This window comes from Oryzias latipes, chromosome 16, assembly GCF_053564925.1.
Source record: "Oryzias latipes strain Hd-rR chromosome 16, Olatipes_Hd-rR_3.1".
Classification (NCBI taxonomy): domain Eukaryota; kingdom Metazoa; phylum Chordata; class Actinopteri; order Beloniformes; family Adrianichthyidae; genus Oryzias; species Oryzias latipes.
Genome location: NC_136252.1, coordinates 21,237,766 through 21,262,068, shown reverse-complemented (window position 1 = coordinate 21,262,068; position 24,303 = coordinate 21,237,766). Strand labels below are relative to the sequence as shown.

General features: G+C 39.7%; 1 protein-coding gene across 2 annotated transcripts; it reads left to right on the top strand.

Annotated features, from left to right (window-relative positions):
- The first annotated feature begins 647 nt into the window (after positions 1–647).
- Positions 648–24,143, top strand: atp8b2 (ATPase phospholipid transporting 8B2). 2 transcript variants are annotated; one of them, XM_020710209.3, is made up of 30 exons: positions 648–784; positions 3,212–3,287; positions 7,918–7,976; positions 8,986–9,099; positions 9,294–9,392; positions 9,480–9,541; positions 9,652–9,724; positions 9,948–10,018; positions 10,106–10,185; positions 10,615–10,773; positions 10,853–10,941; positions 11,079–11,275; positions 11,362–11,482; positions 13,942–14,029; positions 14,106–14,140; positions 14,241–14,400; positions 14,476–14,664; positions 15,103–15,218; positions 15,360–15,524; positions 15,747–15,858; positions 16,580–16,685; positions 17,037–17,283; positions 17,361–17,544; positions 19,109–19,332; positions 19,417–19,500; positions 19,830–20,075; positions 20,185–20,323; positions 21,485–21,615; positions 22,606–23,202; positions 23,278–24,143. In XM_020710209.3, the coding sequence occupies exons 2-30, from the start codon at positions 3,263–3,265 to the stop codon at positions 23,374–23,376; spliced, it is 4,071 nt and encodes a 1,356-aa protein (XP_020565868.1). In that variant the 5' UTR covers positions 648–784; positions 3,212–3,262; the 3' UTR covers positions 23,377–24,143. The 2 variants fall into 2 exon arrangements, with proteins under 2 accessions (XP_020565868.1, XP_011483577.1); XM_011485275.4 differs by lacking the exons at positions 648–784; positions 3,212–3,287 and adding an exon at positions 5,543–5,803.
- Positions 24,144–24,303: the final 160 nt, after the last annotated feature.

Here is a 24,303-nt window from a genome sequence, read left to right as displayed (position 1 = left end):
CAACTTTTGTTATTCCCACTTACACAGGCAATGATATGAACTCAAGTTACCCCAATTTCTAATCACAATTGTGTTGTTAAGCAAGTTAATAAGGATTTTCCTTAAACATCCAAAATAATTCAGCAGACTTTAAGGTTATAAAACAGTCAGATTAAATTTGGAGATGATGGACGAAGCAGAGCTGACAGCAGAGGGCAGCAGAGGGTATAATGACAAAAAAATACATGTTTTGATCAATAGTAAGATGTGTGCTTAATATTTTTTACAACTTCAGAGTCATCTTCTTATCCCTTGTGCTATCCTAGGAACTTTAACATTGGGAGTGGGGTTATCTAGACCCCACAAGACAGTGCGCTCAACCTTTTTTCTTCAATGATAAATGCACTTCAACGCGTGAAGCCAGTTCTGATTTTTTTCCCCCCACCGCGCATGTGCGGCAAAAGTAAACAAAACGGTCCAATTCTTAAAAGAAATGTTCTCGTAACTTTTCTTCCTGGAGATCATGAGGTGTTTAAATGGAGGTGGAGAAAGTGAAGGCTAAGTTCAAACTCTCCTCCTCCTCCTCCCCCTCCTCCTCCCCCATGTGCGGTTCCTCTCTCCTCATTGAAGTCGGTCCCTCCCTGCTAGGCTCGGATCATGTTTGCAGAGCATCCCTGGTATCCCGTTGCCTTCCTCTGCACCTCAGTGGCCTTGATTCTTCGCTCTGCCTCCAGGTCGTCCATCATGGCTGCAGCTGTGGGAGAACTTCCTCTACAAATCACTTTTTAACGCCCAATTCCAAACGGTAAGGCGCGTTTGTTTCCTGATGTTTGCTTTGACAGCTGTGTACTGGAGGGGGCTTTGAAGGAGTCCCTGTACATTTGTATGAGTCACATGCATTGTTTTAAGGAGTCTCTGTACATTTGTATGAGTCACATTTGATCAAACTCGAAGTGAAAGTTGCTCATGTCTCCGCAGACACATCAGTGTAACTGCATTTACTGTGATGTATCTGATGGATGGTCAAACAGAGCCACTTTGAGAGCTCTGTAATTAAATTATTCCTTATGAAAGTACATACTGTCTTCAGAGCGGCTCCATAGTTACCCCAAAAGGTCCTCTTAGTCTTACCTTAGTCATCTGTGGTTTTCCAGACTTCAGAGGTTTCCTTTGGTTTTGCGTGATGTACAGAATCTACCTAAACTCTAATTCCCCTATTTTGGGTTTGAGAAAATGTTTGGCATGTAAATTATATTTTCATATGAATGTGAGGTAAAAACAATCAAAACACTAAAATGTGTCAGTCAACGAGCCGCACACAAAGAGGAAATCTTCAAGTAAAAAGTGACCTTTTTCAATGTAGGTCATCTGCTTGGTGTCTATTTTGTTGTTGTTTCCTTTTGGCATTGCATGCTTCTTTACGGAGACAACAACATTGGCCCATTTTATTGTGTGTTATATTAAAAAAGAAATAAACTGCTATATTTGACAAAACTGCTCATGCAATATTTGCTTTATTCAGAAAGTATATTATTTTTTACGTTGCTAAGACTATACGTTTTTGTAGAGACTGCAAATAAATGGCCCAAAAATATTATTTAGGGAGGCTGTTTTTTTACTTTCTAAGATAGAGATTTTAAATAAATCTACAACAGTGTCAAATAGGTTGCCAATCCATTAACTTGCTCTTTTTTCCTGGGAGAGAAAGATGCAGCAAAAGGCTTATTTTTGTAACATTTAAGCTGCAATACATTGGATTGGGACCTCAGGTAGAAAACTTTGTAATTTGCAGAAAACATATCTACTTGTGATTGTTTTAGTAAATATCTATCAGCATCCAGTTGCATGAAAGTTCAGTTATTGCATTACAATAACTGTGACTATGAATCGGTTTTTCTTTCCAGAAACGTCTTAGAAATTTTCAAGCCAGAAAACGGCTTTTTTCTCATTTTTAATTTCAGAATACATAATTTTATGAAGGAAAGTTTCTTCATTGTTTGCTTTAAATCAAAAGGATGGAAAATTGGTTTTTACAGCCAAGCAAAGCGGTCTCTAGAATGAAAATTACAAATACAAGGAATTGAAACTGACATAAATTATTATGCTAAAGTAAGAAGATTTAAAAAAAAATTGGAAACAGGCTATAAGTGTAATTTATGCTCATTGTCAAGCACTTTTACACCAGTTTGCACTTATTTTTGTCATATTTTTTCCATTATAGAATCATTATTGAATGTATACATGAATTGTTTACATTAATTCACAATGAGTGCAGCAAGCACAACCTAATAACCTGAACTTAAAGATGTAAATTTTACATTTTAAATATTTTTTGATTGTAAGACTCATGTTAGGAAAACAGATAAAGTTCTGTTTCCCTAAAGAGGTTTCAAATCTGACTAAAGTTTTGCCATAAAAACATGTTTTTTATTTGCTTTTTAAGCAACATCTAAAGCAAAGTTTTTCAATCCCTTAAACCCCATCCTGATCAACAAGGTTATAGTGATTTTCAAATTAAAAGTCTCAGATTTTCTTGCAGGTGTCTCCCAAATTCTACATTTCAGATATTCTATTTTCCGGAGCTGCATGGAGGTGCTAAATGCTTGGGGAGTCTTGAAATTTCACGTTTCTACATATTGGTATTATCTCTGAGGTGACCAGAGAGCAAGGAAAATGGGCCCATCTTGAGAGAGAAAACACCAACATTGGAGTCAGTGGCTGAAAACTGATCGGACCGACTCGCATGGACAAAGGCAGAGCGGCTCTTCCACAAGAATATTGATTTTTAGGCTCACTGTCTTTAGCTCCTGTCTGCCGTGTTGGGTCTGTTAGCATGCACCACTAAACCCAAGAGAAAGATTTTTAATGCCTCATTTCTGCGGCCTCATCTGTCATCCTCTGCCTTTCAGCCCTGGCTGGCACTTAGCTCAGACGGAACACACCGAACACAAGTAATGGAGTGTGTAATAGTAATGGTTCAGCATAAATTAGGTGGAGAGACTTAATCACAGCGCACAAACAGTGTCCTAAATAACTTCCTTGCCTCCAGGCACAACATGGACAAATTCAGCTCCTTTACCTAATGTCATTTCCGCATTAAAGCTCCAATAAACCAGATAATCTAGAGGGGTTTTGTGTGTGTGTGTGTTTGTGTGTGTGTATGTATGTCCAGCAAGTAATAATGTCTTTCTTTTTTTGAATGATGTTTCTGATTCTTTCACTTCCTCTGCAGACAGACAGACAGTCTCATGGGCCACAGCAGCAGGACACCAGCTGAGTGGAGATGTTCAGAAAGAGACTTCCTCCAGGTCAGCGCTTGAAAAACGTAACATGTTTATTACATGCAGGTGTGGGGAAGAAGGAAGAAGAGGCATGTAAAAGCAGGTTGGAAATGGTGAAAAGCTTAGAGGAAGACCAAAGGGTTGGTGTGAGCAAGAAGGATGCAGAGGGTAATGTTAGATGATTGTTGTAGGAATCCCGGAGGGTCAGCAAGAACAAAAGGTTTAGAAGATAGTGTGGAGACCAGCCATGTATGGTTTAGAGACAATGGGCCAGAGAAAAAGACAACGCTGGAGGTGTCTGGGCTAAAAATGTTGAGGTTTTCTTTGACAGGATCAGGAAGTAAGAACAGGGGTCTGCAACCTGAGGCTTCAGAGCCACATTGGTTTGCCCTATAGGAAAATTGCTAACGAATAGAATAAATAATGGGTTAATTTGCACATATTCATAGCTTCTGCTGAACAATAGTGTCTAATTGTAGTCCAGAGGCTAAGTTCTTATTGTAAATCAAATCAAATCAAACTTTATTTATAAAATAGCGCTTCTGATGCATTTTGTGAAGCTCGAAGCGCTTTAACATTAAAAACAGAAAACACACAATATTACAGTAAAATAATGGCATTCACATGAATGGATCTTTTTAAAATTTGGATTCTACATGTCATGGTGGTTTCCTCGTATCATTTTTTAAATTCACGTAAATCTGATGCAGTAGGAGGATCTTGTTTGACACAAAATGTGTTTTATTTTGAAAGGAACTTGTACATCCTGCTGTCAAAAATTATTATATATAGAAAAAATGTAACACTGTTATATTTCAATTATTGCAATATTTAAAAGCAATGTTTTAAAAAATGAATGGCTTAATGACCACAAAAACATTATTAAGGTGTGTTCTTCTGCATGGTGGGACTATGCGCTCTTGGTGAGTTTTGGTAAAAAAGAAACAGGACCAAATGGCTCTTTTCGTGTTGAAGTTTGCAGACCCTTAAACCAGAGGAACAGCTCGTGTTTGATGTTTTTGGAAAAATTAGATACCAGACAGGTCATGGAAAGTTTATAAGACACATAAGAGACATTTTTACCTATCAATAGAACTGTTTAGAAAAAATATTTTGCCAGTAGTCTTTTAATCGTGATTATGCTGTTTTGAGTCAACATTAAAAAAACCTGTTGTTTTCTGGGAGATAGTTTCTGCAAAGTGGCAGGAGTTGATTAAAAATTTGCCTCTAAGTTGTGGGTAGGACTGTTGGCATGGAGTGAGCCTGCCCGCACTTCCTATCAACAATCTGTTTACACTCTCTTGCTCTAGCTTACAGCCCCTCACACCCACAACCCTAACATTATCGAGGCAAAAAAATGGCAAGCAATTCTGGAACCGTCCAGCCAGATGCCAGCTTAGACAAGGAAAACAAAGACATAAATGCATTTATTTGTCTGCAAGTGGATGCGTCAGAATGGAGTAGAGCAGGGAGCTTGTGGCTTGTTGTTGTTGTAGGGTTTACTCACTGCTTCAAGCTCTTTTAATGGCATTTTTTTTTAGTCTGCTACTGATTCAAAACTATTTGACTAAATATATATACAGAAATGCAATATTAAGCTTAATTTTCTATACATTTATATCCTCCATCGTGAGAAAGACCATGATAAAAACACTAAAAACACAGTTTTTATCGGAGTGTGTCTTTAACATTTCTTATTTTGGGGATTTTCTAACATAGAGGATTTTTAAAGTCTTCTTTTATATAGTGTTTATTGTACTTGATGGCATATTTTCTCCAAATGTGTTTTAAAATGAGTAAAAATGAAGTCTGTTGTTGTTCTTTGACATTACGCACGAGGCTTGCCTCCCTCCCAGCACGTGCTCATACACCTGTCCCGGTCCGGCCCACTGCAGTGCGCCTCTGTCCCGTCCGACTAGCGGGAAACTGCCTCCCTACAGCAGACATTTTGGGTCCAAATCCCCGTCTATAGCAATAGTCCCCGTGTAGCTGTCAGATCCAAAATGGTGCCTAGTTTCCACGTTCACCCGCCTCCTCCGATGTGAAGTCCCTGCAGAGGCAGATTCCATAGTAACACAAACGTGGTGAACGTGATTACGTAATGCTGGATCATGTTTATGATGTAGCGGATACTTGATATAGTTTTAATTGCTCGGTGGAGCTGTATCATACGGGACACGTTGAACTTTTGTGCCACACCAAGTCAAGGGTGGTGCAGTTATCTGGTGGAGCAGAGGGGTTGGGGTGGGGGTCTAAGCCCATGCTGCTCCTGACTGCACTTGCTTTTTGGAAGGAGGGAGAGGGAGCGGCGGAGGGGCAAGGGACGGAACGGTCCTACTAATCCAACCCATCCGCGCGTCCTTGCGCAGATGTGAGGGTCAGAGGCGTCGGTTCAGCGCACTTCCGAAGTTCGTTAGTTTGAAAGAAAATTAGGATGACAGTGCTGAAAGGAGCCCCGGGGATATGGTTTCCAGTTGTTTTGCATTTGCACAAAAAGAAAAAGAGCCAATGTGATGGAGGAGAGGCGAGAAAGAGGCGAACAGGTACGAGTCTGAGTGGCACCGACCAGTGGCTGCTTCTTTCATCCGTCATACCCATGATGACAAGTGAATCCAACTTTCATTCCATCTTTTTCATCGCTCTGGTTTCCACTTTTTTGTCCACATAAAGGATTTCTATTTCAATTATATTTTTGGAACTTACTTTGTACCAACTGTTCTATATTCACATCATCACATCCCAAAATAAGAGCCATTCTTTTTTCTGTTTCTTGATACTAAAATAATAAATGACTCATAGTTATTCCCAGCTTTTTTTTTTCATCTTTCAATTTTAATTCGGTGCTAGGAATTGTCTGTTCTTGTTTCTGCTCCCTGTGACACAAATCAATCCTCTAGGCGCCACCGATCTGCTTCTGCATGTTCCCAATCCTCAATCACAAAGAAAACTGGATGTGCTCTGTCATTCTACCTCTGCTACTCTGTCCCTGGCTTTTCCTCAAAGAAACATCACACAGTACAAGAGCACAAACTTATGCTCTTGACTCCTTTGGTTCTTTTCACCTATGAGGTCAGCCACAATATATGACCAGTTTCCTGCAGAGTCTGGTCTGACTCTGGTTCAGTCACAACAATGACTTTAGCATCTCATGAATCAGGCTGCAGTCATCAGCTGCTGCCTGATTCATGAGCACAGGCCATCAGGGAAGGGTGTTAAAGAGGCAGGAAGACAGCGGAGGGTAACAAATAAGCACATTCGAATTGAGACAAATTTGTTTATTTACTCTAACTTTAAAAAAAAACTAGCAATTATTGTTATTTTTTATGGTTTTAGTCTTGATAAAATTGGGGGTCTTAAAGTTTCACAAGGACAGAGTGATACTGACACAGAGTTTTCCTGTACGAAGAAAGTCTGCATCAGTGTTTCTGATGCCCTAGACGTTGTCAGATCATTAAGCACTTTGTCAACAGTTTGTTAAAGATGCTCATGCATTTAGGCTGGTTAGCTTGCTCAGGGTTGACCTGACAGGTGCAGACTGGTCCATACCAGGACAGAGATACTTGCAGTCTTTGCAGTCTGAGCCCTGGATGCCAGATCACACAGCATGATGACCTTCAGGAGGAGCAGTGAAATGCAGGGGGCGTTTGCAACATTGCAACTGCAATAAACAAATCAATAAAATAAATGTTTCATTTCTTTTTGTTTATACTTTTAGCATAACGTCCCTTAACACTAATAAAATCAATTTAGTTTTGACTCAAGACTTACGAGAGCATTGATGGATAAAAATAGATATATACAGTTGCATCCCCTTATTTATGTGTATTATCAATTTAAAGAAGACATTAATACCTCTTTTGCTAACACCCGATCCTTGTAGCGCTTTGAGACAACCTCAATCGTGAACTTTGTAAATCAACTGATCTGAGTCTTCAGCAGGACAGAGGTAGTAATGTGCTAGTTTTATTACAAATGTGGCCTTTCATGTTTGTAGGAGTCTGAAAGCTTTACAGCGAAAGAACTGCAGAGACACAGGAAACCACAGTGGTTCTGTTTATATGTTGGCTTGTGATTATAGGTTGATGGCTTCTGCTGTGCGATGTCCCTTCCTGTTGCATCTACTGCTTCTAAACCGATACTGAGAGTTGTTTTTCCGAGTGAAAGCATCTCAAAATCTACAGTTTCTAAAAGTGTGCAGACCCTATGTTTGCACACATGGACGAGATATTTTACCTAAAAATGTAGCTTATTAGTGTTAGAGGAGCTAAGAGTCATTGTTAGAGTTTTGGGGAAACAGTACCTGTTTGAATACCAGAGGATGACAGAGTGTCAGTGGTCAGAGGTTTGGCACTGTGTAGAAAACAAGAAGAGTTTCAGTTTGATTCTTTTTACATTTTCAAGTTTAAACATTTATGTTTTTGGATGAAAATCTAAGGACCGTAGAGTACTAGTGTTTGGTTACACATTATGCACATTTAGCCATTTCTATGACATCTTTTTGCTCAAACAAACTTAAACTAATGTCTGACTTGGACTTAGCTAATAATGCTGAAAAGTTGACATTTATAAATAGTGTTGCACAGATTATAATATTCAGTTTCTTGTTTTGTGCTTTTGATTTGCTCAGTTGTCTGTTTTTTCCCCTTTGTGTCTCCAGAGGAGGAGAGGAAGGTCAAAGCCAATGACAGAGAGTACAATGAAAAGTTTCAGTATGCGGTAAGAGCATCGTCTGTTGTCTACTGCTTATATCCCATGGTAGGAACTGTTTACGCCACTTACTTTGGAGATTTCAGCATTATATGTAAATGGATAAAAACAAAACAACTCTGTTTTAAGGATGAATTAAAAAGTGTTTGATTAATCTCATAAGATCAAATCTCAAATCTCAGTATGGATCTAAATTTAAAAAACACATTTTCAGAAATTGTTTGGATAAAAGGAGACTAATTACTGAAGACCTACTAATAAAAAAAATGTATCCTCATAGATTTAAAGGTAGATATGTATCCAAAACTTGTTTATTGTTTTATTCAACAAACTTTGCTTCTTCTCCAGATATTTAGGTCACCGGATTAAATGGTGCCTTCCTGATATAGTCTTTTAAACGGACCACTCCTATAGCCCTTTTTCTGGTTTTTATATCATATGTTGCTAATATGCAATGCACCATTTAATCTAGGACTCCAATTTGCATGATCTTGAATTATAAAAACACTGAAGAACATATTTTTATATGATTGTAAATAAAGCCAGGTATGAAGGGGTAAAAGAATACAACATTATCTGAAAACAAAATCAATATTTTGATATTTAATCCCTGTCAATTTTTAAGGATAATAAACCTAGACAGAAAATTATAAATAAATTCTGGAGCAAGTTCACAACTAACTTCTTATTTTTTAATTTTAATTTTAAGCTGCAGAGGATGTTAGAAATTTAGTATGGAATTTTCGTTGTTTTGTTATTACACGTTCTGAACAACTGTCTGTAGTGATTTTAACCACGTTGCCGACTTGTTGCAACTTAACCTTAACATCTGTGATTCTATCTGCCAATTTTTCTTTTTGTACAAGGCTACTTTTTTCTATCTTTTATTTTTATGTTGAAACCCCATGTTGTTCACTCTAGACTAAAATATTTGTAAAATGTCTCTTATTTAGTGTCTGATGGGAAGATATTCCTAAGTAAAATAATTCTGATGTTTCTTTATCTCCTGTCCATCCAGAGTAACTGCATCGTGACATCAAAGTACAACATCGTCACCTTTCTGCCTGTAAACCTGTTTGAACAGTTCCAGGAAGTAGCCAATACCTACTTCCTTTTTCTGCTTATTTTGCAGGTGAGAACATGTGAAGGTGTATTTTCTTTGGATTGTAAATTTCTCTAGAACCCAGCTGCTTGGAAAAGTCCCATTTTATGTGTAAAAATACATTTAAAGTGAAATAAATATTTGAGGTTGATGTGTGTTATTTAATATTAGTGGTATTTTTCAGAGTTAAATGCAAACTCCCTGTCCTCCTCCTTGTGCTTCAGCTGATACCTCAGATCTCCTCCCTCTCCTGGTTCACTACCATCGTGCCTTTGGCTCTGGTCCTGAGCATCACAGCAGTGAAGGATGCCACAGATGACTATGTGAGGATGTGTTCATGCACCACACTTTCACAAACAGGAAAAGCTGCCCATTAGTCCTGCAACACACCTCTTGTCTTTGTCTTCCAGTTTCGCCATAAGAGCGACAACCAGGTGAACAATCGTGAGTCTCAGGTTCTAATCCGAGGCTCGTAAGTCAATAGTTTCAATCTGTTGCAGTTTTTTCTGATTCTGATTAACCAGAAGTGTTTATTTAGAAGATGCTTCAGAACTGAGTCACTGTGGTTTGCTGCTGTTGCAGGCTGCAGAATGAAAAGTGGATGAATGTTCGAGTTGGTGATATTATAAAACTGGAAAACAACCAGTTTGTGGCAGTAAGTATAATAGCAGTACTTCAGTGTCAGAAACACTCAGACTAAAGTAATTCCATCAGGCTCATTTTAACCCACAAAACTCTCAAATTACACTGGATTTACTCAGTCTGCATTTATCCGATTGCTGTGCATACTGTCACCTTCATGAGGTTTTCAGTTTCAGAATTGCTGCTATTCTGTGTGTCTCATGCAGTCAATACAAACATCTCTTCTCTGTTTTCAGGCTGATGTGCTCTTGTTGTCGACTAGTGAACCTCATGGCTTGTGTTACATCGAGACAGCAGAGCTAGATGGGTAAGAAGTCCAGCGACTCATTCTTTAAATCGCATCTTCAGAATCTGCAGAGGCTGGAGGACAACACGACTAAATGTTTGTGTGCAGAGAGACAAACATGAAGGTGCGTCAGTCCATCTCGGTGACAGCTGAACTGTGTGACCCAAACCATTTGGCTTCATTTGACGGTGAGATCACAGAACAAAACGTGTCTTGGTTGTTTTGCAAGTGGGATTCATTTGTTTTATTACTGCATGTTCCTGCAATTGATGGAAAGATTGCTTACGATTATGCTGACTTTCTGTCCTCCACTGCCACCAATGAATGTCATCGCCCACCCACCAGCAAAAGAGCTTTGAATCAGCAAAACACTCCCCACAGTTCTCACCTGCCCGGGGAAACGCATTACTGCAGCACAGCAACCCACTCACTGCTTCATATCGCCTTACAGTATTCTGGTTTCTGCCTCTGAAATACGTGCACAAAAACACAATGAAGGTGATGGATCACACTGCAGGAGGGGAAAGTGTCTTGCAGTAGCTGCATTTGACTGTTAACTGACAAGTGGAAGCAACTTATAAAAGTATATTGTCTTATTGTGTCCCTTTTGTTTGAAGGGGAAGTGATGTGTGAGCCTCCCAACAACAAGTTAGATCGTTTTTGTGGGACGCTTTACTGGAGGGAGAAGAAATACCCCCTGACTAACCAGAACATGCTGCTTCGAGGGTGCGTCCTTCGCAACACGGAGGCCTGCTATGGCCTTGTTATTTTTGCAGGTGTGTCTGCGAGTGTTTTCATGTCTAATGTCTTTTTAATGCGTATACTCGGCCAGGATTGACATTTTGCTTGTTTTAGGTCCAGATACCAAACTAATGCAGAACAGCGGTCGCACAAAGTTCAAACGCACAAGCATTGACCGCCTCATGAACACTCTGGTCCTCTGGGTAAGACTCCAAAAACGTTTACTTTATATATCTGTAGATTTCCTCTGAGTGTCAGGAATTTAGTTTTAAATGTGAACTTTATTGAAATGTCTATAAAGGGTTTAGTTTCTAACATCTCATTTTTGGGGATCTTTCAGATCTTTGGCTTTCTAGTGTGTATGGGGGGGATCCTGGCTGTCGGCAACGCAATATGGGAGAAAGAAGTGGGCTTCTTGTTTCAAAGCTTCCTTCCCTGGGACCCTCCTGTGGACAACTTCCTGTTCTCAGCCTTCCTTTCTTTTTGGTCCTACGTCATTATTTTGAACACAGTGGTGCCCATTTCTCTTTACGTCAGGTAGGAAGGCGTGTAGTAAATCATAAGATGGGATGCACAGAATCCAAAGGGAAAAAATCATCCTCCTTGTTTTGTCTGCTCGTCAGCGTGGAAGTGATCAGGCTGGGTCACAGCTACTTCATCAACTGGGACCAGCAGATGTTCTGCTCGCAGTGCAACACGGCAGCTGAAGCCCGGACCACCACACTGAATGAGGAACTGGGCCAGGTGGGCACTCTGTTGCTAAGTTTCTGTTGCCAGACTGCTTTCAAGGCTGGAAGTAAATACACATCTGGCCGTCACTTCTAAAACAAGACAGATCCAGTCACATTCTAAACACTTGTGTTCTTCAACTCGGCGTCTTGTCCCTCACTTCCCTCTTGATTTTCTTAAATGAAGTTAGCTCAGAGAGGAAAGAATTGACTCTATAAATATCCTAGTGTTGCAGGGCTGATAGATTTTCTTACTGATCATCACTGTGTCTCTGCGCTTTAAGAGCTTGTGGTCTGAGTGACTCTATCTTCTGCCTGAAACTGAACAGCAGAGCTGAAGTGGTGTTGACAGCCTTTGTGAACAGAAACTACACATTTCTCCTTTTGCTCCACTTTGGTCACACGACCTGCAGGACGAGCAGACAGATATAGACTGCCAGCTACACTAACAGCAGTAAAAGAGAAACTTACTGATACATTAAACTTTCAAACAACACGATAATAAAGCAATGAAATCCATATTCAAACTCACCAACTCATTAAGCAGTAGGGGCGCAGCGATTAGTTAACCTAATTGAGGAATCGATTTATATTCCTAGGATCCAATCAGATTGATCTGTCCGAGGCAAGTTGTTAATCAAATCAACCACTATCATTTAAAAAAATGAAATGAATTGATTATATAGATGTTGAAAAATACCATTTGTTTACTATAATGTAGAAACGACCAACTACCATAACAGCAGACAACACATGTGTGATGGGAGCAAAAAATATTGAAACACCTTAAATTTAGCAAAGATTTATTTACCAATAACAGTCTAAAAATAAACTGACTTATAGTTGTAGTGACATCAGCTTAACAGGGCCATCAGGTAAAATGGGCCACATAAGGTTAGAGCATCTCAGCTCTTAACAGCCAGTGAATGCAAACAATATAAACTGTTGCCACAGCAGTGCTTGACAATTAAGAATTGATTTGATTGGTCTATGGTTGCTATGTTTGGTGGGGCAAAGCCTCCGATTAAGAAAACTTCACAGTGAGTTCCCTAACATACCTAATCATAACTGTCATTAATAAGTTTGATTCAATCCAAATCAATTCAATTTTATTTGTGTAGCCCAATATTACAACAATAGTCGTCTCAACCGGCTTCATACCGGTAATTGTATAAGAACATGAAATTAGTCATATACTAATACAAATACACTAGGTATTGGCTAAACTAAACTAAACTAAACAGACTAAGCTAAACGGGGCATCCCTGCCTTAGACCCTCTTTCTCTGTAAGAAGAAAAAAGGAAAACCTCAGGGATGTCCACATAAAGGAGGGATCCTCTCCCAGGACGGACAAGCGATATAACAGGACTTTAAGAGAAGAATGAGCTTATCTTACTCTACAACTACACATCCACTACAACTACACATCCAGATGGATGAACCACAAAACAAGAGATATGCATAGACATGTCAGAAAAAGCTACGGACAACATTAGAATTCCAGCAAAAGGTCAGTACAAAACAAATGCATATAGATGATTATGTAAAAATACTTTTGCTGATAGCTTTTATCAGATTTATTTTTAATGTTTTATTAAATAAAATTATTTTGTGATGAAAAATCGTTTTTTTTAAGTGGCCCACTTTTCCTTCACACGTTCAAGTCTATTGAGCCACACAGTTTAGCTGAAATGAGCCATGTTGTGAGTTGATTTTTATCAAAACCAATTAAAGTTTTACTTATTAAAGTTTTCTTTGTAATTAATGTTGCCATGGCCTCAAATAAAGGACTGCAATAGAGAAGCAGGTGCTGCTAAAACAGGAAGTTCAAAAGCTGAACACTGAGAAACACACACTGGAACAAGAAACTTGCAGGTTCACTGACAGCAACTCAAGAGCAGCTGAAAAGGGACCTTTTCATGGAGTTTAGAGATGGACAGTGGCGTGCCAACTGGAAGATCCTGCAGACTTCTCCTGCAGAGATGCGAACTGAATTAAGAAAACAAAAATAACAAATTTATAGATCATTTTTACAAAAAAGGTATTAAAAAGGTATAAAAAAGTACCAAACAGAAGTAAAACTAACCTAACCTCAAAAGTACAAAAATAGATTTTCTGAAATCACAATCGTGACACCTGGGGGAGCCGGTTTAGCTCGTGCTGGTTTGCAGCACCTTCCGTCCGTGAAACCAGAGTTCGACTCCGGGCTGCTCCCTGTTCCCTTCTCTACCTCTGTGCCAGTCCCAAGCCCGGTTGCTTTGAGAGGGTTGCGTCAGGAAGGGCATCCAGCGTAAAACATTGCCAAGTTTACCATGCGACTCATTCCCTGATGGGAAAAGCCAAAAGAGAAACAACACAATCATGACACCTGGGCCAATCTAGAACAAGATATTTTGATTCAATAAATCTCCAGTCAGGATAAAATAATGAAACAGTTAAAAAAATTGATATTGGTTTGTACGTTATTATTTAAGGTTGAATACATCTTCAGTGATAAAACTGGGACTCTGACTCAGAACATCATGACCTTCAACAAGTGTTCCATCAATGGACAATCATATGGTATGTAGATACACTCATGAATGCTCGTGCTGGGTGACGTTACTTCTCATGGAAATCATTGTTGTCTTTCTTTCAGGTGAGCTAACAGGCCCGTTGGGAATACAGCCAACGGTGGGTATATTTACTGATATAAATTGAAATCAAAACTTTCTTTTATGCACACACTGCATTTTTTCATGTTTGCTCTCACTTTTTATCTTCCAATCCTCAGAGGCTGAACTTCACTCCCCTGAACCCCCTGGCAGATCCAAACTTTTGTTTCTATGACGAGAAGCTGCTGGAGTCAGTTAAAGTGGGAGACTCGCACACGCACGAGTTTTTCCGTCTGCTCTCCCTCTGTCACACCGTTATGAGTGAGGAGAAGAGTGAAGGTGGGTAGAGGGGAGTCGCCTCCAGGACAGCACCTGGACATTCTATTCTTACAGTTCTCTCATCCGTCTGTACAGGGGAGCTGGTTTATAAAGCTCAGTCTCCAGATGAGGGTGCTCTGGTGACGGCAGCTCGGAACTTCGGCTTTGTGTTTCGCTCTCGAACACCTGGTACCATCACCACCACAGAGATGGGTCAGACGGTCACCTACTCACTGCTGGCCATACTGGACTTCAACAACATACGCAAGAGGATGTCAGTGATAGGTGTGGAAGAGTTTCTTTGTCAGCTGGAGATCAGGAAAGTCGATATTAGATACAGAAATCAAGATAAAAAGTTGTGTTGATTTGGAAATCTTATTAATTGTTTATCTTGATTATAGATTTTATGCTTTTTTTAATAACAAGTCAATTTTGAAGTTTTGATAAAGCAAAAATATTGGCATTTCTAGTAAAATTGATTAGGAACTTATAGACTTTGAAGAAATTCAAAGATAAATTTAACTCTCCAGTTTTTTTGGGGGGTTTAATAGTGATTACAGATTTTAAATGTCATCAAATTTCAATAGACTCTGTGAGTCATGTCATACTTTCTGTAATAAAAAGAAATGACATCATGGAAGCAAGCTCTGGAGGAGAGATCTGGCCATTTAAAGGGACTTCTTTTATTAATTTTCTTTTTTTTTATCACTGTCATTTACTCAGTGCGTAACCCAGAGGGCCGGATCCGTCTGTATTGCAAAGGAGCCGACACTGTGCTAGTTGAGAGGCTCCAACCCTGCAACCAGGAACTGATCAGCATCACTTCTGACCACCTTAATGTAAGGAAGCAAGAACAGTTCAAATGTTGCACTGCCATCTAGTGTCCTATTGCTCAAACTGCATTTAAATAAAATTCTGAATAAAATATTCATAATTGGATATAATCCGCGATGTGTTATTTGTTTGGTTTCCTGTTAAAGGAGTACGCAGCAGATGGGTTGCGGACGCTCGCTCTGGCCTATAGGGACCTTTCAGAGGAGGAGTGGGAGGCCTGGTCAGAGAGCCACCGGTTCGCAGACAAGGCCACAGACTGCAGGGAGGACAGGCTGGCAGCAACTTATGACAAAATAGAACAAGAAATGCTAGTGGGTCTCTTCCATGACTTTTTTTAGATTTGTGATTTTTTATTCAATCCATTCATTTCCTATGATTTATTATTTAAATAAAAAATGTATTGTTCTATCATAAACAGTAAAAGTTTTGATTGCTTTTTATTACCATTTTCAAACAGGTTGCAATTTTTGCGTGTGCCTGTAGCTAGGTATGTTTGTGTGAAACAAATGCATTGTTTATTTCTGTGTGCCTAGCTTTTAGGTGCCACTGCTATAGAGGACAAGCTGCAGGAAGGTGTCCCAGAAACCATTGCTCTCCTCTCGCTGGCCAACATTAAGATCTGGGTTCTTACCGGGGATAAGCAGGGTGAGGCGGTCACTGCAGTGTTCAATACAGTCAATTTTAAACATAGTTTTGCTCGCTAGTAAAATAAAAAGAATGCACCACTATGTTTGTGAGCAAAATAATGACTGCAGGGACATCAAAAGAAAAGAAAGATGGTGCTGTGATGATTGTGGGGTTCAGGCCTCAGCTAGACAGAAATTCTGGGATTTAACTTAAAGTAAACTTTGATTAAAAAGGCTCAGAAACCTCAGCGAACAGAGGCGATGTTACCATCCAGACTGACCTGAAATTTTCCACACAGGGTCACCAGATCTGCTGCTAAACATAGTTTTTTTTTTCTTTTTTGCTTCTCTTTGTTTTTGGTTTTACATTCACTGCCTTAAATTTTAGAATATTGTGATCAAAATAACAATGGCTCTTATGCAACAGTGGGTATAATTGATTATATGTGATTGTATTTCCCTATTTTAAGGCTTGCTTGGATCAAATGACTTATTGTTATGTGCAAATACACCGTATAGTAGAATTTGATGCTGTACTTTTACACAACACAGCAAAAGCCCCTTTGGATTATCCTGGAAAAAGAAAATAAATAAGGCAAAACATTTCTTTGCATAATCAATTTCTGTTAGTAGGAAGATGTTTCATAGTGGAAAAATGAAGCAGCCAAATATTTAGACAACTTTAAACAACAAATATAAATATATATTTCTTTCTTTCCTCCTTTTTTTCCCCCTCACAGAGACAGCTGTCAACATAGGATATTCATGCAAGATGTTAACAGATGATATGACTGAGGTGATCATCATCAGTGGACACACCGTTCAGAGTGTTCGTCATGAACTCAGGTCAGTTTTCTTTTTTTTTTTAGTGCAGATTCTCCCAAATCTCATGTGTAAAATACACACTAGAACATCAAAGGACATACATATTAGCAAGAAAAAGTCAAAAATGCACACATGATTGGAGTTAGAAAGTATTTTACCATTGCCGATACTTTAAGTTGTCCCACTGAAAGATGAGTTTTTATCTGTGATGTCCATCAGACACACTCAACTGTGAGGGTCAATATGTAAGAGGTTAAATCTTCCTGTAGAGGAGCAAACACTAAAGTGTACCAAGATTTTGAAAGGGAGGACTCCATTTCCAAATGTTTATCACTAGACACTGATGACGCTCAGTTTGTGTTCCCTGTCCAGGAGGGCGAGGGAACGGATGCTTGCGCTGTCGCGTGCCAGAGAAGAAGGGAAAGGGATAGAGGGATGGGCAGAGGCAGGTTTTATGAGAAATGGATGCAAGGAAGGACAAGCAGGAGATGGAACAGCAGATGGAGGAGGAGAAGGAGCAAGGAAACCCTCTCAGTGTCCTCCCATTCCTCCCATTCCCTCAAACCTCATGGACAGCATCTCTGGAGAGTTTGCCCTCGTAATCAGCGGTCACAGCCTGGTATGATCTCTTGTTTTCTTCATCTAATATTCAAGTGCAGATTCGAATGTTGATTCTTCTTCTCCGTCCTCTTTCAGGCTCACGCCCTGGAACCAGACATGGAGGAAGAGTTTCTGTCGACGGCTTGTGCGTGCAAAGCGGTGATCTGCTGCAGGGTCACCCCACTGCAAAAAGCCCAGGTGGTGGAGCTCATCAAGAAGCATAAGAAGGCCGTCACTCTGGCCGTAGGAGACGGCGCTAACGATGTCAGCATGATCAAAAGTGAGTTTTGCCACTAGGGAAGGATCAATGCGTGACATTTAGGAAGAAGAAGTGTAGCTAGATTATTGTTAGAAGACAGAGAATCGAGTTCTTCGTCTGTCTTTAAGCTATGAACATTCTCAGCAGAAGTAGGCTCTGTGTGGAAAGATGTGTGTTGCACGTGTTGTGACGTGTCAGTAAGTTTAGAAACTGGATTCTACTGACTGCAGTGTTTCCAAATCCTTCTTACCAACAGGTTGGTCTTTTCTCCAAACATCAATGTTTCTAAAAGTGAAGACTAATGAAAACTCCTGATTCTATCCTCTATTTTAGTCAGAGTTGTGCAAAAGTTGCCACATCTTTTGTGGCTGAATTTTATGTCAACACTTTTACATTTACGTTTCTTGAAATGTATCCGTGTAGAAGAAAGAAGAAATGCAATCAGTATCTCAGTGAAGGGTTGGGTCACTTCCTGGAACTTCTGAAGCCAGACTCACAAACACAAGCATGGGTGTAGTGCTAAGACTGAAACACAAACTTCTGCTTCTTAGTGGTCTGAATTTAAACTTTCAGTTTAAATTCTTTTAAATGAAACGCTGTGTGAGCTTATTTAGGGAATGTTTTTATTCAGTTTGTAGTTCTTTTTTACAGACACAGAATTTTGTTTTTTTGAGCTGTTGTTGCTGTTAATTATTATGAAAATTATCCAAATGAATCACTAATGTCCTCAAAGTGATGGCTCGTTAAATAACATATCATCAGTTAAATAACAAAAAGTTAAGGTAACTGAGCTAATCAGTGAATTTTTAGTTATGAAGGATGTGACTATTGTTTGAATAATTTAACAGTTTATCTTCTTCTTATATAAATATATATCATTTTTATTTTAATCAGTCAAGTTAACTAAATAATTCCTTAATTACAAATTTTTTATTTAGTTTAATGGAGATTGTTTTTGTTCCAGATAAAATGTAATTGTTGCAGCTCCTATGACAAACACTTTGTTGTTTCTGAAGTACATTTTACAGCTCGTGCAATGCTGCACATTTCTACCTTATTCTGCATTCTGTTTGTCTTCTTGTAGAGATTTTTTTTTAAATCCTTTATCTGTTTATCTGTTATGTTGAGCTGCTGGATGCTGCTGCCCTAACAAAACCAAACATGCAAAAGTCTGTGACAGTATGTGACAACCACAGTCTGCTGGGTCCTTTTTTTGCTCGAATGTCACTTTAAGGGTACATGCATTAAATTAAACATAAAAAGATGGAACATGTACTCTGTTACTTGTACGTTATTAATTTTTCTCTGATGCATCTTTAAGGAGTGTCACCCTGAAATCCTTTTATTATTATTTCAACTAATACATCTTTTTTGCTCATATTTCCTGTTTAAAAAAACAAACACATTGATTTGATGCATATGCTTTAAAACTCTTTTTATTTTAACCTTTTTAGCATTTAAGCCCATAAATTGGGATTCTTTGTACATCTTTTGTTTTTTTCTTCTTTGCATAAATGAGGAGTCTTGCATTTCCAGCTTTACAAAACCTAATTTGACAGGTTTTACTCCTTCATCTCTCCGTGAGGTGCTCATATCGGTGTCGGCATCTCCGGGCAGGAGGGGATCCAGGCCGTTCTCGCCAGTGACTACTCCTTCGCCCAGTTCCGCTTCCTCCAGCGCCTGCTGCTGGTCCACGGCCGCTGGTCCTACCTGCGCATGTGCCGTTTCCTCTGCTACTTCTTCTACAAGAACTTTGCCTTCACCATGGTGCACTTCTGGTTTGGCTTCTTCTGTGGTTTCTCTGCCCAGGTCAGAAGAAAACACACAAACCAGCAGGGGTTGGGGAAGGGTCATTATCTCCATTTTGACTGTATGTGTGTCTCCTTCTTATAGACGGTGTATGATCAGTTCTTCATCACACTGTACAACATTGTGTACACGTCCCTCCCTGTGCTGGCCATGGGGATGTTTGACCAGGTCTTTAATGTTTGCTCCTTTGCATTCCAGCTCACATTCTACAACTAGTATTCTTTATTTCACAAATTTTAGACTCTACAAGTATTTTTGCAATTTTAAGTCTGATGGGAAACTACGTTAAGCTCTAAGTTAGTGTCTGTTCATTTTTTTTCTTCACATTGTTTCTCCATCTATTTTTAATCGTCCCCCATGAATAGTTTTCTTCCCGCTTTGACTTCACATGCTTATGCTTGCATTTTTCTTTTTCAAACCACTAGACCACTATCCTGCCTTTTTACCATTGTTCGTCTTATTATAGCTGATGAGGTCTCTCACTTCCTCTATTACAGGATGTTCCAGATCAGAGAAGCCTGGAATATCCCAAGCTGTATGAACCTGGGCAGCTCAATCTCCTCTTCAACAAGAGAGAGTTCTTCATCTGCATTACTCAGGGCATCTATACATCAGTGGTGCTGTTCTTTGTTCCTTACGCTGTGCTGTCAGATGCCACTCAGAGCAACGGAGTTCCCCTGGCAGACTACCAGAGCTTTGCGGTCACAACAGCAACAGCCCTGGTTATTGTGGTCAGTGTGCAGGTGAGAGAAACCGGATTGATGCTGGAATCAACTGTATTCAACTCATTTGAACTCCATATAAGCATGCACTGCCCCTGGTCTCTTAAATCTCGTCTGCATGGTTTTACAGATCGCTCTGGACACGGGATTCTGGACTGTCTTCAACCATGTGTTTGTGTGGGGCTCTCTGGGCTCCTTTTTCACAATCATGTTTGCGCTGCACAGCCAAACCCTCTTCAGAAATCTTCCCAATCAGTTCCACTTTGTAGGTAAGTTTCATGCTTTTTCTTCAAAAAGCAAACTTCAGTCAGATATAAGGGTGTTTTAGTGTCTTGTAATCTCTGACATTTGAGTCATACGGCGGTAAGGGTGATAGTGGAATAGTGGATCTATATTAAATAGCACGGAAACACTAAAGCTATGTTCACACGGCCCTCAGCAACATGCGCTGAATCGGCCACTTCAAATGACAAGTCTATAGAAATGTTTTTGCGTTCAAAACTTGCGTTTCCATGTAGCCACACCATTTTCAGGCTCTAAGCGGTCAAACTTTGACCAATCGGGGTCTCGGATTTGGCAGTGACGTACGGATGACGTCCCCTTTAATCATGAAACTGCCAAAATTGATCATGGTTTAGTGTGTTCTTGAACACGCGTCACATGCCCAGTGTGTCTCTAGCTTCACGCTTTATTACTAAAAGCAATTTCTCACAATACAAATCATAAGAATCCTTTCAATGGTTGCAGGTGTATAAAATCCTTCATACTCTGAAGTGAGGAGCCTCGCTTCTCTATTACAATCTGATGGACAATTTTGGGTTTGTTAGTTGCCAGGAGTGAGATATTACCCAAGAACTTGCACAAAGTGGGAAGTTTGGAGGAGGGGGGGATTATGGATTGCTTTTTTGTAAATGGGCGTTTGATCCAGAGATTGTTAGCAATGCCATGTGACTTTGAGGCAACAGTTGAGATCCAACATAACCCCACCAGTGCACAAAGCAAAGTCCACAAAGACATGAGTCAGGTTGGGGTAGAAGAACTGTATCCATCTGCAAAGACTTCTGACCGCAACCTGATGGATCACCTGTAGGTTGAACTAGACTGAAGACTGTGGGCCAGATCTTCTTGTCCACCATCAGTGCTGGACCTCAAAAATGTGCGTCTGGGAGAAAGGTTTAATATTCCCATGAACTCTCCTAAACCTCCTAGAAAATGTTTCCAGAGGAGCTGAAGCTGTTGAAGCTGCAAAGGGTGTGCCCACGTCATATTTAACCTTATGGATTAAAATAGTGTTACTTAAATTCATCACATGAAAGAACACTTTTGGCAATATTGTGTATTTGCAGTTTAAAGTAATTTCATTCAGTGAGTTAGCAAAAAAGAGGTTTTTATCAACACTTGTTCATGTTTTTGTGTGTTTGTGAGTACAGGTAGTGCCCAGAACACCTTGTTGCAGCCAGTTGTGTGGTTAACTATTGCGCTGGCCACTGCAATATGCATAGTTCCAGTTTTGGCATTCCGCTTCCTCAAGCTGGACCTCAAGCCTCAACTCTCAGACACGGTGAGGAAACTAAAGTTCTCGTTTTATGATCCCTCTGTTTCTGCACTCTTGTCTTCCCAGTGTGTCCCTTTATAAATCAATGATTAAATGCATATTCAGCATTATTGGAGAATGTGAAATGACAAATTTGTGCTGTCACAAGTTTTGTGCACTCTCAATACCCTGCAAATGTTTAAATTGATCAGTGTACCCAAATGACGGAAGTGTGAATAAATTAAAGTTTCGTTTTTGACATCACTGGTCAATCAAGCAGAGCAACTCTTAAGGTAGTGTGAGGAAATTCCTGATCTCATTTACATGTAGTTTCTCTGCTAAGTGAGAAGTTGTTAGTTTCACTGGGCAGCTTACTGCATCACTGCTACATTTGAAAGGAGAAATTCAATATTTGGGGTCCCAACCGGGAAAAAAATAGCAAGAAAATCTTATCAAAGGGTTCAAATGCAGATGGGTAATCAAAAAAAAAGATAGAAAAGAAAATGTGTGTGGTATTTGTTACAGATCATTTAAGAAAAATGTTTGTGATTAAAGGTCAGACTTTTTCATTATATTCTGACTTAAATCTAACAACTCTGGCTTTAATCTCAGATTTATATATTTTATTTCAATTTTTTTTCCTTACAGCTTTTTAAATTTATTTTGAGAATTGTTAGGCTTTATTTTGAGAAACTTTTATCTTAGAGCTCTGACTTTAAATTTAAAAACATTCAATCTCAGGATTATTTTTTTAGAATGGCGACCATTTTTGTTTCAATATGTGTTTAATTTTCTAATTCTGACTTCAGTCTTGCAATTTTGACTTTTTTAACATTTATCATAGGCTTTAATTTTCTATTCTTTTAATTCTGACCTTAGTGTTTTCAATTTTGATATTTTAGCCATTTTTCTGATTTATCAATTTTTAATATGAGTTTTTGTGTCTTTTTCAAAATAATTCTGACATTATTAGCAATAAAAAACATTTTATATGGTATTGTACCCTGTCGTCCTCAGGTGCGTTATACTCAGCTGGTGCGTCAAAAAAGGCGTAAACCAGCAGGTCGCAGCATGGGAGGTGTCTGGCGCGGCACTGGCAGCGTGTCAGAGGGTCGGCTGGGGGCTCGTGGTGGTTCCAGGAGGTCAGGCTACGCCTTTGCACACCAAGAAGGCTTTGGAGAGCTGATCACATCTGGGAAAAACATGAGGCTGTCGTCTCTGGGCCTAGCCTCCTTTGCATCCAGACACAGCACCGGCTGGATCGACACACTGCGCAGGAAGAAGAATAACCCCACGCCTCCTGGCACCTCAGGGGAGAACAGCCCTGCACTCAGCATTGTCTCTGGATCGGTTCCCCCACTTTCCAACTCCTCCTCTGTCCTCGGGGGCTCTCAAGAAACTCCCATTGAGGAGGAAGCGGTCACAGCCCCAGCTCAGAATACAGACTCTGACCTTGCAGTGTGTAAACAGACGTCAACATCTGCAGTCTCAGAAGCAGCTAAACCTCACGGTTCAGCTCAGGCCAACGCAGCAGGGGTCTCCACCTCCATAAGAGGGAGACCCCACGTGAAAGACTCATCGGGAGGCTGGGCACACTCTCTAGGGACTGTTCAGGTCAGCCACTGTTTATATTGGACTGAATAAAAAGAAGTCATATACATTCTCTTATTAAATTCTCTTGTTTAACAGGAAAGCCTCTTTAGCTGGAAGGGGATCACAACTCGTGCCAGAGCATCCAACAGAGCAGGATCTCCCTCCGTTGCTGGGGAAACAAGCCATGTCGTCTAGATGGATGAATCCCATTTGCCTTCTATCTACCACCTCTTTGCATGCTTCTCTGGAGCGAGGCAAAGACTGCAGCAAACAGACTGTTAATTTTATCTGCCCAGTGTCCTTGTCCTAAAATAATTGTCATTACAACAGAAAAACGGGAGGAAGTGGCGCGTTTTGAGGACACGGACTGTCTCTGTCTATATCAGACTACATTGTGGGTTTATTGAACTTCCCGATTTACAAGATGATGGTGACCGATGACTTTAGCAGAGATTTGCAATATTGAAGAGAAGATCAGCAGAACAAGCCGTTCATGAAACACGTGTCTCTGCTTGATTTCACGAGCCTTAAATGTCCTCACACCGAGAAGAAGCGTAAATATTAACGTCAGCCTCTAGGTTTTTCAATCACTTTTCCTAATATGAACAATCACTAAAACACATCTGTCAAGATGAAATGGGTAAAGTGCTGGCATCTTTGTTTGTAAAAGTCTGCAGTTAAAAACGTGCTTGTTTATCTGAGTTCTCAGTGAGAACGTTATTTTATTGTACAAGAAGCAATCAAACAATTAGACTTTTTTTGCTCTTTCACCTGCTGTTTTCATCTATTTTGCATCATATTGATGTGTCCATAAGAGCCTTGATACGTTGCATCTTTAATCAAGCCTGTTAGAGCTTTGATTTGGAAAGTTTTGGTCTATTAAAGGTCAAAATACATTTGTGTAACATAGGTTGAGAATTGGTGCAAGAAAGCACTAAGAGAATAAACAGGAACAATCTAAAGTACTGTTTTGTGTTTTTATTTTATTATTAATCTGCTAGCTTATGTATATGTTTATTGAAAACATTGTGTCTTTCAATGCTCCTGCGAAAGCACTGACCCCTGATCCATTACCAGGTTGGATAATCATTAAGCAAAGTAATCAAGACTTTCTCAAAACAC